This window comes from Lonchura striata, chromosome 2, assembly GCF_050655825.1.
Source record: "Lonchura striata isolate lonStrDom1 chromosome 2, ASM5065582v1, whole genome shotgun sequence".
NCBI classification, from domain to species: Eukaryota; Metazoa; Chordata; class Aves; order Passeriformes; family Estrildidae; genus Lonchura; species Lonchura striata.
In genome coordinates, this window is record NC_140704.1 from 114514431 (window position 1) to 114531004 (window position 16574).

The 16574-nt window shown below is 36.4% G+C and overlaps 1 protein-coding gene across 5 annotated transcripts in view; it reads right to left on the bottom strand.

The window, feature by feature from the left end:
* The window catches only part of NOL4 (nucleolar protein 4), a 194274-nt gene that overhangs the window by 46560 nt on the left and 131140 nt on the right, over nucleotides 1-16574 (bottom strand). For 3 of the 5 annotated variants that reach the window (XM_077783765.2, XM_031504026.3, XM_077783767.2), the window contains exons 7-8: nucleotides 1933-2112; nucleotides 1001-1192 (exon numbers count right to left, since the gene is read on the bottom strand). In XM_077783765.2, coding sequence (XP_077639891.1) covers nucleotides 1001-1192; nucleotides 1933-2112 — 372 coding nt within the window. The remainder of the gene's footprint in view (nucleotides 1-1000; nucleotides 1193-1932; nucleotides 2113-16574) is intronic. The other 2 variants (XM_085572069.1, XM_077783766.2) reach the window with 1 other exon arrangement.

The following is a 16574-nucleotide window of genomic DNA, read 5'->3' on the forward strand; positions in this document are numbered from 1 at the left end:
ATGCAATAATCTCCAATAATTTCTAATGTAATCAATGGGTTTGCAGATGATTCATTAAAAAAATGGTATGTTTAATCACTAAATGATATCTACTTGTAACAATGAGGTGTTTTTGTTGTCATCTTAAGGCCAGAGAGGTAGCTAAGACATTAAATACATTAAATGTAGCTATCTAGTTTCTTCTGACTTTCCTCCATTTTGGAAAAATAAATGTTTTCTAGAGATAATGAAGCTGCCAATTAGTGAGAAGACTTTATATACCCATTTTTGTGCTACTGAGTAATATTAAAATAACAGTGTCTGAAAGCACTGCCAGTTGTATACCATGATAATCTTCATGAGTTTTGGTTCTATTACAACTACTAAACTGTTGGGGTGCTTAAATTGTAAGTTTGACCAAACATGTTTGGTTTAGAACCATTAAACATGTTTTGCACATCTATATATATCAACTGAAAGATTTCAAAGGAGTAACTTTCACTGATAAGTAATTGGCTAAGGTGTACAAGAAAATACCCAAAGTCAAAGCCATTGCCACTATGATGTTACTACACTGGGCATTTTCTTGAGGGTCAGTTTTACAGAGCTCACTGAAATCCAGCTGATCCAGCTGCCAGAGGCATTTTAGAGAAAAATCCATCTTACAGCAAGACTTTTCCGGGCAAAAATCTGTAACTGTAACTTAAAGTAAGAAATAAGTCACTATATAGTCCATAGTTCAGTTTCCCTCCTTATGCCTTGCTTTGTTCTTCTTTTCCTACAGGTCCGTATTAGTTCATTTTGTGAACTCTACTGTCTTGTAGCACTTTTAAATCAAGGGGAATAAATTTAGGAAGAATGAAGGAGGTAAAAAGAAATCTCTGACCTGGTATTACCCAAAAAAAACTAAAAAAACAACCAAACAAAAAATAAAGACACTAAGATGAAAACGAAATAGTGCCATGGATTTACATATGGGGTTTTGATGGAAACTAGGGCTGGGTTTTAAGTCAAAACTCACCATCTCAAAACCACTTCTTTTCATCCGCCTGCAGGACTTGAGGTAAGTACGTATGCGTTTTCTGGCACGCTCTTGATACTCAGGGAATTGTCGCCTGCATGAGTCAATGATAGCCTGGATCTTTTCTTTGGGCTGCTTAGAGATTGGGACCATTCGGTCCAAGTTTTCATCTACAAACAGCCTGACAAACATCTGTTGGCAAGAGGGAGACAGAGGAGATGGGTTTGGAGGGCAGCTCTCTTCTCTTCCTAGCTTCCTGGCTTGATTACTGATAGGAAGACATTTTTTTTTCCTATCCACTGAAGATCTTTGTAAAGGGAAGCCAGAAATATAAAGCAAACAGTTCTTTAAAGGGTTATTTGGGGTGGGGGTGGGTTGGGTTTAAAAAAATAGACAAGAAAAGAAAAGTCTATAGGATACAGAACTTGTGAGATAAACCAGAACAGACCATGAAAATAGGCACTACTTAAGTTTCATTATTAACAATAAGCTGTGATTGCTAATCATTTTATTGAACTGACTCACATTTTTTTCTTTGTTTGAACAATTGCTTGTGTTTTCATGCATAATTATATACATTGAGAAAGCAATAGAGAACAGCTGACCACCAGAATGGTCTCCTGACAAAACTAGCTACAGCCTCTTTCCATTCAATGGGTGAACATGCACATCCACACAGACACACACATGATCGCACATGCACACATACAGAACAAAGCTTTGTTTTCCTCACTGGTAAAGATGGCACTCTGCCTCAAAATTCTAAATGAAACACAGCAAATCTGTCATCTGTTGGCAAGTGTTTAATGTGCATTAAAATAATAATTGAAATAAATCCTGCAAATTAATGTGCCTTTAATATTGTCAAACTTACCCCAAAACAACAATGCAAAAGGAAGAGAAGTAAACAAGGTGAGTGCAAGAGGGCTTACGTTAAAAGCTTTCAGTCGTTCTGCTTCTACCCCATCTGATTCATTAACCTTCTCAGGATCTTCTTGCTCATCATGGTCATCCTCATCCTCATCTCCTCGATTCAGAGACAGATCTTCAGCACCTCTGCCTACACTCTCATTCTTGCCAGAGTCATAGCTTGAATAGCTATGTGCAGGGGACTGAAAAAAAAAAAAAAAAAAAAAGAATATGCTTGTAAAAATTCTCAGCAAAAATAAGGTCATACTTATCAAAAAAGTTCAGTAAATATTTCAAGAATTTCATTAATTATTTTTATACTTTGTTCAAAATAAATTTTCCTAATCTTTCCAAGAGCAAACAATGCACAATTATATTAATTTCAGTGCTTTAAAAAAATGTGACCAACTGCAAATTCAGTAAATATATTAAGAAATTAATTACCCTTGATGATTACAGTTAACATGAAATCTTTGCCATACAGCCTTGTGTAAGTACTACCTACAGAAGTTTCTTATAAACACTAGCATTTTTGTATTAATCAAGATGTAAATAAGGGATAGCTGATTTGAACAAAACTCTAAAGAATTAAAATTTAAACATTTAAAGGCAAAGAGGATTCAAGTAGGAAACATTGGTATTCATCCAATGAATATTAAATATTATCAAAAAATGAAAAAATTTATTCAAAATAAGGACATGATTATGTTCTAGTTTCACTTGCAAAACCCTAGAATGAATTAGAGATGTGTAGGTTTACATTTTGAATGTTCTCTGAGAATCATGTAGTAAAACCATTTCCTCTTTGAAAATCAGCATTCAGAACTTTCCTGAGCAGAAATTCATTTTGTTGGATAAAACAAATGACCATCTCAATAAAGTGTATCTACTTGTCAGACCAAAAAGTTTCCAATTGCCAGAAGTTAATATAGTGCATTTTCCCTTGCAATATCAAGTCCTCAGCTGACTGTTCCCACTGCATACACTTCAAACTGCAGACCATAAAAAAGCATCAATAACAGAAAGCCTTCAATAACATAAAACTTAAAGATCAAAGCTTTTCCCCAGCCACACAAAAATATCAGAGAGTATCTCCACCAGAGTCATCAGACTCACATTTAGGTCGATCAGAGCAAAATTTTACTTCTATATTTAATGCTGTAATATTTCACTATTTTTCTCTCTTGCTTCAAAGCATTCTGTAGTCTGAATCAGGTGCTACATGACAAATTCCACACACACACACTTTTTTTAGATGCCTCCTCCCTTAATGTCACCAAAAGTCAGAAGCATAATTCTTCAAATAAAAATACATTTCAAATGGAATGCCTTGAGCCACATTCTGAACTTCCTAAAATTGTCTTTATTTCAGGGTATTTTGCCAGCCACAGAATGAATCTGGACAGTGAGGTAGAAGGGAAAGACAAAAAACCCCATTAATTATAAGGTATATTTTTTGCCTTATATTCTTACTTCAGCTTTTTTTTCTCCCTTTTTCTGTTTTCATTTCTATCTGTGGTCCTCTGTACACCACCACTTTTAGAGTAATTTGCCTTGCCTTAACAGCACCCATATTCCAAGCCTTCCTTTTTTATATACCCTCCCAGACTATATTCTCACAGTGCCAATCCCCTGGAGTTCCAGTTTTTAATCCCTAATGTTCCTAATATCAGAACTTGCAGGCTCTCTCATCCCCTTCCCTGAGTCTCTTCACCCTCTAGGTTACTCGTCATTCCCTAGACCCTTACAGCAGATGTAGGAAGAGTAAGAAAACATGAGAACAAACCAGAAGAGCTGACCTCAGGATACAAACAGCTTCAACGAGTAGCAGGCTCAGCACCACCCCTTCTGGGGCAAGAAATTAGCCAGGGTTCAAGATAGCAGATGCAGGATGGCATGGGAAAATAAGGCTTGCAAGAGCAGCAAAAACAAAACTCCAGTTCTTGATACATCGATAGCTTGTCTTGTGAAGATGGTATCTACATTGCTGCCCAGTCACAAGAGTTCAGGTTCCATTCTAAAGGAGGTGATGGCTGTATTTTATCAGACTGCCTAGCATATGTCAGCAAAAGTGCTTAGCCTGGCCAATGGCTACCAGAAGGCCAACAGCTGCAGCCTGGTAGCCTGTAACAAATGAAAGAGTGATTTCCCTTAAACCTAAAGAGAGTCTCAGAAGACTTTTTTTTTTTTAAATAAAGTTACAATCAATTAATTGTTATTTTTGCACAGTGCTATGCAGTAGAAGATCTGACCTATGCTGCAAGACTTGTTCTTCTGTAGTTCTTTGTTTCACCCGTCACTACAGCAATATAGCATGGAGAAGGCTTTGAGATAATCAAAAAGCCATTTCATGTGCTAGGCACCACATAAAGCATAGAAGCTGCTGCCCTAAAGAAACCTACTGACTGAAATCCTTGTTGTGCAGATACTTAATCTCACATGTGTCATTTCATCAGACTAAATCCAATTAGACTACTCATGTGCACAAAGTTAAACAGATGCAAAACTGATTTCAGTTTGTACATATGTTTCGGCTGGATGCCAAGATCATAAATTATGCACTAGCATTGAGATTTCCTTTTGTGAAGGAAACAAATTCAGGTCAAAATGGCATAAGTATATCTCTCAAAAATGCAACAGTCAGGGTGTTTGTTTGGTTTTTGGTTCTGTTTTGTTTTGTTTGTTTGTTTAAAGAAAGCATTGCATAGAGAGCCCTGTCCAAGATCTTCTCTAAAGTTTTTATTTAAACAACAATTTTAGCATCTTAAATGAACTGTGGGGAATAACAATCTGAGAAAGTTGCATGGTAGGAATCCATATTTATTTACTGTGAATTTGAAGACTGTGTAGAGTACCAGGAAAAAGATGTTTTTCTCCTAGCTGTTTCATTAGCCAACTGAGGAAGAAAAAAAGCTCATTTTGAGTTTGCAAAAGTTCAGCTAAGAACAAAATTTTTACCTTTCTGTATTTCTACACAGATGAATATTGATTCAGAGAAGGAAGAGACAGCTCTCACTTGTGTTGACCCTGCAATTGTGCAAAAGCCAAGAAGGATTTCCTTTTGCTACTCTATTAAGCAGCCACAGTGCTAAACATGTGATGGAAGGGCAGAGGACAACTTGTAGTTCGGACATGATATCCAGTTTTAGGTCTTGCACTGTCCTTTCAAAAGGCTGCCCCCAACTTCGACAGACATGAACATGCTCACTCAGATTCCTGTACAGACTTTGACAGATACATTTTATGGTCCTGCAGTAAACGACTGAAGAAGTGAACCTGGTTAAAATGTTTTGGTTTTGCTTGTTTGTTTGTGGATTTGGTTTTTCCTAATATTTTCCAGTCTGCTTAAGACAAGAATCAATTCTTGGTTTCAGTTCACCACCTGAAAGCAAAAACCTTTGTGCTGACAGGAAAGTATAAGCATGGAGGAGAGCATACACATCTGTTGATAGCAATGAAAGATTAAATCTTGGTGGAGTGGAAGCATTAGTAGATGTAAGATGTTTCACAGATGAATGTTTTGTGCTTAAAAACTGAGGGTTGGAGAAAAAAGTGACAGCAATGAGAAGCTATTCAGTGAGAATAAATGAAGTCAAGACTAAGGACAAGATTATTTCCTTGCCCAAACATTTAGATGATTATCAAGCAGTCTTAAAAATACTGAAATGCTGATATTTATATTTGGACTACTTTATCCTTCCCTTTCTTGAAGGTTCTGAATTCATTATTTTAATCTCTTCCTTAATAAATAATAAGCAATAATAAGTACTAGGCAGGACTGCTTTATCAAAATGAAAGTAAAGGTTCATGCCTAATGACCTGTTTTAGGGAAGTTGTACCATGAAATACCAACCTCTTTCTAAAACATTACAAGTCAGCAACAACACTCACCTGAAGTCAAATCATACAACAGGAGACCTGGGAGGACGTCACAGTATCATCTACTTTATCTTGCTGCCCCAGAACAAGGTCAGATGGTCAATCCTGACCAGTTCTCTAGTTTTTGTCTTAAGACTTCCAGTGAGAGAGATGCCATGCAACACCCAGATAAACTGCACCAGTGTTTCACCATCTTCAGAACTATTAATCCCTTGTTAAGACCAGCCTCTGGCTTTCATAAACGCACTAAGCCTTTTTCTCTTTCATGTATCTACCACGGATTACAATGGAGGAAAGGTGTGGTTTTGGAAGAAGAGAGCATTCTCTTCCTTCTTTATGAGACTCTTCCCAGCACCTGAGGACTGTTATCATGTCCCCTCCCCTCAATCTTCTCTTCCCAATAAATTAATTTATGCTGTGAAACCCATGTTTTCCTGATTCCTAATCATTCTTACTGGTCTGCTCTGGATGCCTTCCATGTGATTTGAAACCTTCTCAAAGAGTAATTCCCAAAACTCCAAAATGTATTCCATTTTCTGCCTTTCTATGAAAAATATATTTCTTTATTTTTTTGATCAATTTCTAGCATGCTTACAGCAGAAAAACCTTATCCCTTTATTTGTAGAAGAATACCCCAAGGATGCAAAAGACAGCAGTGCAGAAACCTCACAGTTGCCAACAGAAATCATGCTGTTATTTTATGAGGACTAAAGCAGAAGTAATCCATAACATTTAAAAATATAAAGTCTACCATAGTGCTTCAGTGCCTGATGGGATTTGACAGTGGTGTATGGCCACTGGACAGGCTTTGGAGGATGACACCACATGAACTCACTGCAGGAAGCTTGTCCCAGCAGAGACTCTTGGCTACCCCAGTGAGTGTACAAAGATGGCACTTAATTACCCAACCAGAAATTACTCGGTGATAGAAAGCTATTTACTTAGGGTGACTATTTGTAATGACCAAAAACTGGAAAAATTATATCTGTGTGACTGTTTTATAGAAGTTATTCCTATGACACAGAAAGGGATTAGAACATTCTGATGACAATGGATTTTGATTGCTTTTCCCCAAAATTATCAATTAAATTAGAACTTTATTTTAATTTTTTTTTTCATTTACATTTTTAACTGATTCTACATATGACAAAGTTTTTGAAAATTCATAAAAACAGCTTTTGGAAAACTGGTGCAAATGAAAAGCATGCCTTTTATTTGACATATAAAAAAATTTAAAGTTAAGCCTGAAAGATTAAGGGAAAATTCATGTCCTATAACTTTCTCTTAAAAATATATTTGAAATTATTATGCATTGTTAGAGTTCCACTTCATTCCTGTGCAAACTATGAGTTCTCCATACAGCAGGGAACTTCTCTACAGGAGGTAGTTGTGTTTGGCTTTGGTTTTATTTTTCTCATTAATTCTATAATAGTTGTAATATAAATAACACATTAGAAAGCATAAAATATTTTTGGCATATGCATGCTCTTTTGTTATTGAAATACTTGAAACCATTTAAAAATATTCCTAATTTTTTCTCCTCAATTCAAATAGGAGGCAGGAGGCATAACTGAATGCTCAGGTTCAGTTTTTATCCTAAGGAATTCACTATCAGGTTTTATAGCTAGAAGTCCATCTCTCTATTATTTTGCATTAATAAGCCATTTTCTTTCCACTATCTCTCTTAAATCCTATGCTTTTCTATCTTCCAGACTTTACTGTTATTATTATCCTTTTTCATGGCCCCTTTAAACCTTCATATCACCAGATGTGTGGAACTTTACTGAACATCTCTTCTTTTCTCATTAGAGGGAAGACTCTGAATTCCTAAATACAATTCCAGCATCTCACCATTTATTTCAAGATCAAATTAACCTCCTTTTTGTAAACTCCTCACATATTTGTTCATCTTACCCATATCTTTGCAACTGACTATGACCAGTTTGCTCCCCTTATTACACAATAATTGGCCTTTCCAGCTCCTTTATAAAATTTCACCCTCGATAATGGGAAGGCATCATTGTGTGCAATTCTGCTATTTGGAGCATGAGGACAGCAGCATTTTTATGGGAAGAATGGAGAGCTGAAAGCTACAGTTTCATCTAAAAAAGTGTTATCTAACATGTGAGGCGTAAAGGACTTTTTTACACAAAACTCGTATTACACTTAAAAGATCTTTCTTTGCTCTGTGTTAACAACGTGACTTCAAGAAACAAACTGTTCAGTTATTTACAACAGCAAATAAGAAATAAAAAGATTTTACTCCCAAATTATCCTTGGTATGATCTTCTCTCCAGAGTCATTGTTTTTACAGTAGTCCCTGAGAGAACATTGACTGTCTCTAAGACTATCTTCTTGTTCTTCTCAGTAATTTTCAAATCTATGCCATATTATGTTTCCTTATAATATTCTTTCTAACAGAAGCACATTTATTAGCCATAAGGAAACTATAAATTACCCAGACACTTTCATTCCAGGGGTTTTATCTGGATAAACAGAAGTTTGGATAATTGAAAGATAATAAATAATTGAAAGACCACCTGGAACACATATCTTCCTGTGCTATTTTCTCCTTTTAGCAAAATACATTCTGTCCTAGGTCTCTCCCCACTGGTATTGACCAACACTAAAGTACATCACTTTACCCTAATAGAAATAACCTCAAAAATTAAATAGAGAGTATAAACAGTGAGGCAACTGAGAATTCTCACTCAAGTAGAATAAAGTGTATTTATAGGCTATAGTTTAAAGAGTTTCTGTCTAATTTTTTCCACAACTGATCTCATATTACCTGATTGGGTATCTTCAGGAAAGCTCCTGCTCCTTCCTCAGCATTTCTAGAGGAGCAGAATTCTTGGTGGAATCAGAATAAGTATCTCCAAATCACCCTAGTACACTAGCATTGAGAGTACCAGAGCAGATCTGATTTAACAGAGCAGGAGATTTGTCTACTTAGCTACTAAATAACTTTTATTTTACAAAGTTGTTTTATTAATGAACTTCTAGAACTCCTCTAACTGATGTAGACTTTTTTCAACCAAATACTAAAAGAATGTAGTTATATAACCATCAATAACTAGTCATACTGCAAAATGTGGCTGCTGTGTCTTTGGAAAAAATACAATGTCTTTTGTGGGAGCTAAAATGTCAAACCAAAATGGTGACACACTCAAATAAAAGATTAAATTATTTTTGGCAACATACACTGCTGTTTTGAAGCTCTGAAAGGATCTGACAAAGTTTCTGAGAATTTGAGAAACACAGGTTACAACATAGGAAAGCTCCATCACAAATTTCTGGATTTCTGCAAACTGTGTGTCAACAGAGTATTAAGCCTTTTCTACAGTACACCCAAAATCAAACCAGAAGATCTGAATTAATTTACACTCTTTTAAGGTCTTATATTGCAAAATAAGAAAAAGAAAAAAAAAATCAACAACCTTACATTATTATCTAAACCAGGAACACTTCACCAGTGAGTTTCCAAGGACAATAATAGCATACTTTACAGGTAGTATCATAGCTCAGGGAAGTCAAGAGCCTGAGAGAACCCCAGATAGTTCTTGTGCTTTTGGCAAAATCCATCAACTTAAAACTTCTACTAGAAAACTATCATTTCCAAGTTTTGGTGAAATTTTGGTCTTTGGCCAAAATTCTTTACAGTTTCCATCCAGATTCCACAGTTTTCCCTTTGTCAGGGTTTGGGGGGGTTTATTTTAATTTTTAAATGAAATAGCAGCAGTTTATATGAGAATTAATGAACATTTTTCTTATGGAATATATTTCAGTGACTACTAAGGTTCACATTACAGGCAGGTAATGAGCATTTCTGACCAGCAATTTTTTGTTTAATTGTTAGACAACTGACTGGTAATAGCTGCAAAATATTTTGTAAAAACACCAGACTATAAATTTCTTCTCATTCTATTTAAATTGAGAATGAAACCTTTAATGCAGGCAAAACATTCAGAAGGTAATTAAAATGGAGAAAATTTATAAGACCTGAATATCACAATGACAATTACAATGTAGGTCCCAAGACTCTCGCTCCCCTCTTTGCAGCCTGTCCTTATCTAACTGACAGAGGTGTAAGATATAAACATGCCAACGAGGATAAAACAGGCAAGCTCTAACTCTCCAGTGAGGAAACAGCAGAATTCCTGACAAAACCCAGTCTATCCATTAAAGATCCCACTTACAGACCAACAGTGCTCCTCTACTGTTTGAAAATATCTCAAACTGCTGCCAGCTTTCAAAACAGAAGTAGTTACTGAATACTGCAATGTCCTCTGAAGTCTGACTTAGGTAAGAAGCTAATATCAGCAAAGACCAGAAGATACAGTAGTGATATAATCTCTTGAGCAGTAGTTTAAATGTGCTAAGCTTACTCTTTTATTTCTATTATTTTATTTTCTTATGGGTGTCTGTATGTAAGGAAATAATGTCATAAATAGAGAAGAGCAGGGTTTCTTTTCAACGCAGCATCACTGGATGCTCTGTTTTAATCTTGAGCATACTGCTGCTAGAAAACCTAAGAAGAATCCCTTTCCTCACTTTAGCATTGAGGAATAAAAACCATGGAATACAGAGCATATGCAATCTGGTCGTTTAGTCATAGGCTGCTTGTCAGACATCTACAATTAACTAGAAAACAGCCATAATATTTTCTTTCTTTCTGTGCTATTCTTTCTATTCATGCCCTTTGGCTCAGTTTCAGGCATTTTTTTCCATACTCCTTTCTCCTAAATATTTTCATTTTTTATCTTTGAACTCATTATGCCTTTAGTTGTTTTTTGCTTAAATCTTTTCTTGATTTCTTCTCTTGAATCTGATATTATTCCTTTAATTTCTTCCTCCCTAAATTTCTCTCTGCTTCCTCTTACTATAAGTTTAAGCTGTGACATCAAAAGAGTTCAAAAACCTGTTTTCTTCTTCAGTCCCAAAAGGACATAGACCTATTGGGGAGAGTCCAGAAGAGGAACACCAAGTTGATCACAGGAATGAGCACATCTCATATGGGGAAAGACAGAGAAAATTGGATTTTTTCAGCCTTGAAAAAAGAAGGTTTTGGGGTGACCCACTTGAGGCCTTTCTGTACCTGAAGGAAACCTACAGGAAAGATTAAGACTATTTACAAGGGCAGGTAGCGACAGGACAAGGGGGAATGGTTTCAAACTGAAAGAAATTAGGTTTAGATTAGGTATTAGGAAAAAATTCTGTGAGGTTGGTGACGCACTGAAAAATGTTTCCCAGAGAAGCTGTGGACACTCCACACTGTAATTGTTCAAGGCCAGCAATGATGCAGTTCTGACTGGTCAAGGGAAAGGTGCTCATGTCCATAGCAAGGCGGCTGAAAGTAGATGACCTTCAAGGTTCCTTCCACACCAAATCATTCCATGATTCTAAAAAATAATAAGGCTATCTCCTCAAGTCCCAAAGCAAGAATGTACACTTGGAAACTGTGTTTATTTATAAACAATATCCCTTGAATCTATGACTACAGGTGAAGTGTTGCTAAGATAATTATGACCACAGAGAATGTAGACTTTGTACCTGCCCTTTTAATTCACTGACTTTTTCTTCCTCACTGTCCTTACTATGGCAGTTTTCTACTCCTTTAAAGCAACAAAAAGATCCCAGAGAGTAAACACATTCATAAATGAAAGAGTTTGAGTTATATCAGGAATCCAGAAGAAAAGACTGATTTTTGATCTCTGACACTCACCTTGTTCTACTGTCCCTATTGTATCCTAGACAAGCTAGAGATGGAAAGAGGCTTCCAGGTTGTACAAAGTTTCAAAAGACACTTCCAGAGACCAACAGCAGAGACAGATGCAGAACTAAAAATACAACATCACTGCAGGGTTTGTGTGCCATAAGAATAGCAGACAACAAGAGGAGCACTTGTTTTTATTGGGTAAAGAGAAAGAAAGCAATGAAGACAAAGGGTGCCCTGTCCCATCCTTGTCAAGAGTCGGCAGAAGAGTGCTGTTTGACATCCAGGAATTCAGCAACTCTCTAGAATGTCTGCCTAAGGCCATGCAGCAGCTGGACTTATTAAACACATAGTTATATGCTGAGCTGTGCACCTGTATTTTCCAATAGAGAAGGACATGCAGCATTTTGTATCCTAACTCGTATGAGAAGGAAGAAACACAGTGCACAAATCAAAAGCTGGAAATAATGAGGACTAGAAGTGATGATTGTGATGAGGGAGGAAAATGGTTTAACAATGGACCATTCTTGGTGTGCTCTTTCTGAATTCATCCTAAGTTCTTCCCTGTGCTGATTTTCTCTTCCTAGTTCATTCCTACACAATGGCATTTCATAATTTCTCACACCTTTCTCCTTCCCAGTCTGAGCACGGCATAAGTGCAAATAATTGGGAAGGAAATTAAAATCAATTGATGGAAGCAGTGGAGTAGGGAACTCCAACTAATCTGTCTCCATCATTTAGGAGAATTTTAGGCTCTCCCTCCTACAGTTTGTATTGCTCAGTCATGACAGTCCTATGCCAGAATAGGTGAGAGGAGACAGTCCTGTCATTGTCTTCTGACCGATCATTGATATCTTCAGAAGCATAGCTTAAAGGAAAAACCAACAAAAAAAACCAGTAACATACTGAGAGACAGACTCAGGAAAAGAAATAGCAAACCAATTGATTAATGACAGCAATGTAACGCAAAAGAATCTGCACAGAACTGAACAGCCATTTACAACTGATCATGGTAATAAGATGACACATTAAAGACTGATTTTTCTAGAGGAAAGCTAGGAACACAACAGGGCCACAACAAAATTTTTTTGCATATGCAAGAGAGGAGCATATTGCCTAAGGAGAACTATAGGGTACCATTTGAGAATGCTTGTTCTTGCTTTTCCTTTTGGCCTTTTACTTCTATCTGCTTATAGCAGCAATCTTTAGCAAGCTTTAAAAAATTCACTGGAGGTAAATCAGCTGGATTGTCCCAGTAAGTAGCCCCGAGAAACAGAGGTTAATGGCCCTAATTATTGCTTAAGGATCTGGTGGGAAGATTTAGAACTTGAGACCAATCAAGAAGGGACAGATGGAGACAGGGCTCCTGAATCGGGGGGAGGCCTGTTCTTAGTATATAATAGTCTGAGTAAGAGGGGAGCAGATGAGATGTCTGTAGCTGAAGGTAATGGAGTAGATTTCTGATTAGTTCCCTACTTATCTACCACAAATAAATCTTTAAGAAATGCATCTCTTAAATCAAGTAAATCTTGTAAGAAGTGCATCTAATTTGACCCTCCCTGTTTGGGAAGGATAAATAAAACATTTATCATAAGAGTAAGCTAGAGGTGTTGCTTGAGGTTATCACAGGGCAGCAATCATGAGAATGTTGCAGGAGAATTCCTCATAAAAGCAGTTTCTACATAATAGTTCCCCAGTTCAATGTACCCTTAGGACTGATACAAAAAGACCAGGAAGAAACAGAAACAACATAAGAATCTTTCCATTCTAAATTTATGCTGACTGTGCTTATGTTAAAGACACAGTCTGACATTTCAGGGGTCAGGGATGGAGGACAAAATTATGAAAATAATTAAACCTGACTCACAGAGGAGAGCTGCTCAACAATTGCTGCTCAAACTACTCAGGCAGCCAATTCTAGCAAACAACACAGTTGTGTTGAAGAGCAAATGCTCTTCCCAATAAAACAGGTCACAGTAGCCCCCTAAATCCCTACCAATATCATTAAATATCTCTGTTGGTGGTAGCTTTCATAGTACCATCGTGAAGAAACCAGAAACTGTCCTTGTAAGACATGATTTTACATACCCAAGATGGTGTAAGACTTTCCAGCTTGTACAAACATTAGTATATATTTGGTACAAAAGTGAGCTGTTTTGGTTGGTCTGCTCATAAATGAGCCCTGAGATTTTATATGCTGCCTGTTAAACTTTCAGGCTTGTGAGAAGGGAATCATACAGTTTCCTCCAGGATAGCATGGCATACTGTAAGCAGGATAGCATGGCATACTGTAAGCTCCCAGAACAACTGCTGTTTAGAAAGGAAATTGCACTTACAAACTTGATTCCATGCCTCAGTAGTCTCTGTGATTTCTTGTAGGGGAATAAACTTTGTTTACTGCAAAATGGTTCTGGCACTTGGTACTTGAAGCTCAGTTAGAGGGAACCATACAGCCATCAAGCAGCACTGAAATTTCCAAGATGGTCTAACAGACTAGGTCTGTAAAGGCTCAAACTCATTTACAATAAGCAATATTTACCTTCTGTTAGGAAAGATATTTTGAGTTGTGAATACTGGGACCACTTAGTTACGTGCATTCACTTTAGCTAACTGAATCACCATGCTGCAATGGAGAATTTCCCTATCAGAGAATAAAGCTCAGTATAAAATCCTATTAGGAAAAACTCTTCGCCAAAGACCATTCAATCCAGCTTCTTGTAGAGGAAGAATTCTGTAAGAAAAACCTGCTAGAATTATGCCAGAAAAAATTAAATAAATTAGAGCATAACAGTGCATTTTCTCATAGTGATATAACTCAACTCAATATCTGACTATGGAGAACTAAACAGCTATAAAAACTGTTTTGCATAATTCTCCAACCCAAATTATTTAATCTTCCACATCCTGCCACTAAATTCTGGGAAAAATGATTTGGTCTTTTGGTGCCAGCTTATCAGATGAAGAGAATTATCTGAAAACTTTAAATCTGGATCTGAGCTAGACTAAATTTTATTGTTGTTGTCCCTTTCTGTTTTCTTATTTTGTGTGGCTACTATTGTATCCTTAGCTTCCATAGATGAAATTTAAAGAACAAAGAGGAAACAAAAATCGAATACATTTTTAAAAATTAAAGGAACTCATCTATATATCTGTTTTTAGAAAGTGCCCCCCATCTTGTGATGCAACTGCCTACACTGTATGCCCATGAGTCTTTCACAGAGCCCCACCTGAGCTCAAGACATGCAGTGCTGTGATCTACAGATTGAGATCCTTTTAGAATACAGAATGTAAGTCTCCCAGGTTGCATTTTACTAAACTTAAATACAAGAGGCACAGAATTTGAGGGACAGAATAGTTTTCTGTGAACATCCCCCATCACTATCACTTGAATTGCCATTGGTACTGCTCTGTTGGGCTGCCAGGTCACAGATCAGAAAACCTGAGCAGATTTTATTAATTCCTGAGCAGGAATTAATTTTAAAAACTGAAAGGCAAGGATAATTTAAGTTCCCTTTCCCTAATGTGTACATGTTATGTGTATCTGAACAAAAATGTGTTCACGTGTAGCATAGGATGCTAATAGCTTTGTTTTCCATTATTAAAATGTAACACACAAACATTTTGAAATTTATTTTTTTTGGCAAACACCATCTCTTTGGCTTTGTCAAGAAATTTTGCAACTCCAGTAGTAGTGTTTTTAGATGAATGTGATGATATGGTTTCAAGCCACTGAATTTTTCTATGTAGTATATGCTTTCAACAGTGCCATAAGAAAGAAACAAAATACAGAGACGTGACTTGTGCTGGCAGTCACAGCTTACCTCTACACATCCTGTAAAGGAGTAGCTTTAATATCTGCTCACTGATTCCTACACAGAGATATAAATTATATTATATTTAAACCAGTTTATCTTCAAAAAGTAGAACTGAAGATAAACTGGATGTCCTAAACTGTACGTCCTAAATCCCCAGATGTCACCAGCATGCATTCTCCATTTCACTCCACGTCTCTCTCACTCTTAGAGGGCAGGAGTTTGTGAGTTGTTGAGGGCTGGGAGGTCACTCATTGCCCAAGCAGTATCTGCCTCTCAAGAGTCCAATTCCCTTATGAAAGCAGCAACCTAAGTCTTTCTACTTGAGCCAAATGCAGATTTTCACAGCTCATAGCAACTCAACATTGTCAAGATTACTACCTTGTGAAATTAGATTCACAGGTTATTCAGGGACAAAAAAACTGACAGAACATAAAGCACCCCCTTCGGGGGGAAAAAAAAATCAAGACAACAAATAGCAACAAACACCTTCTCACATTGATAGAATAAAATGCATCATATGGATATATGGTATATAAAACAGCACTTTTTTTTTGTACAAAACTTTCCTGACAGACAAGATCTTAAAAAACATTTTTTACCTGGGACATAAGTAAAACAGGAACAGTCTGTCATATATCTCTAAATAACACTTTGCATCTAAATATATTTTTATGGAAAGCTATATTTTGAAAAGTTCTAACAAATACCTTGCAAATTATGGCTATAGGTAAAATTAATTTCAAAGTGGTGTGTGGGAGGTATCCATACAGAGAATGATCCCATATTTATTAGCCTCTTCCATAGCATTATGTGCTCTAATACACTATTAATTTTCTGGATATGTGTACAACTAGCATTATTAAGAAGTTCAAAGTATTGAATAAATAAGGGAGATAATTTTTTAAATTTACTTAATTTAACCGCACAACTTGACTGAATGCAAAAAATATAAATTGATGACTATACAAAACCTGTTAAAAGCATGAAATCACTTTCGCAAAAAATTTTTGAAAGGGTGGTGTTCTTTAAAAGATTCAACTTTCCAAGTAGCTGCTTCTATTAAATAAACCTATGAGACTAATAGGTTAACTAATATAAGAACAGAATGTCTGTGCACAGACACATTTCTTTTAATACACTGCCTTCCAAGGCCCTGTTCTAAGACATGGATGACAAATGGACCATCCAGTAGTTTTTAATTGCTAATAAATTCCGCATTACATGCTTAATCAAAGTTCCCCATGAGTTTTAGGAC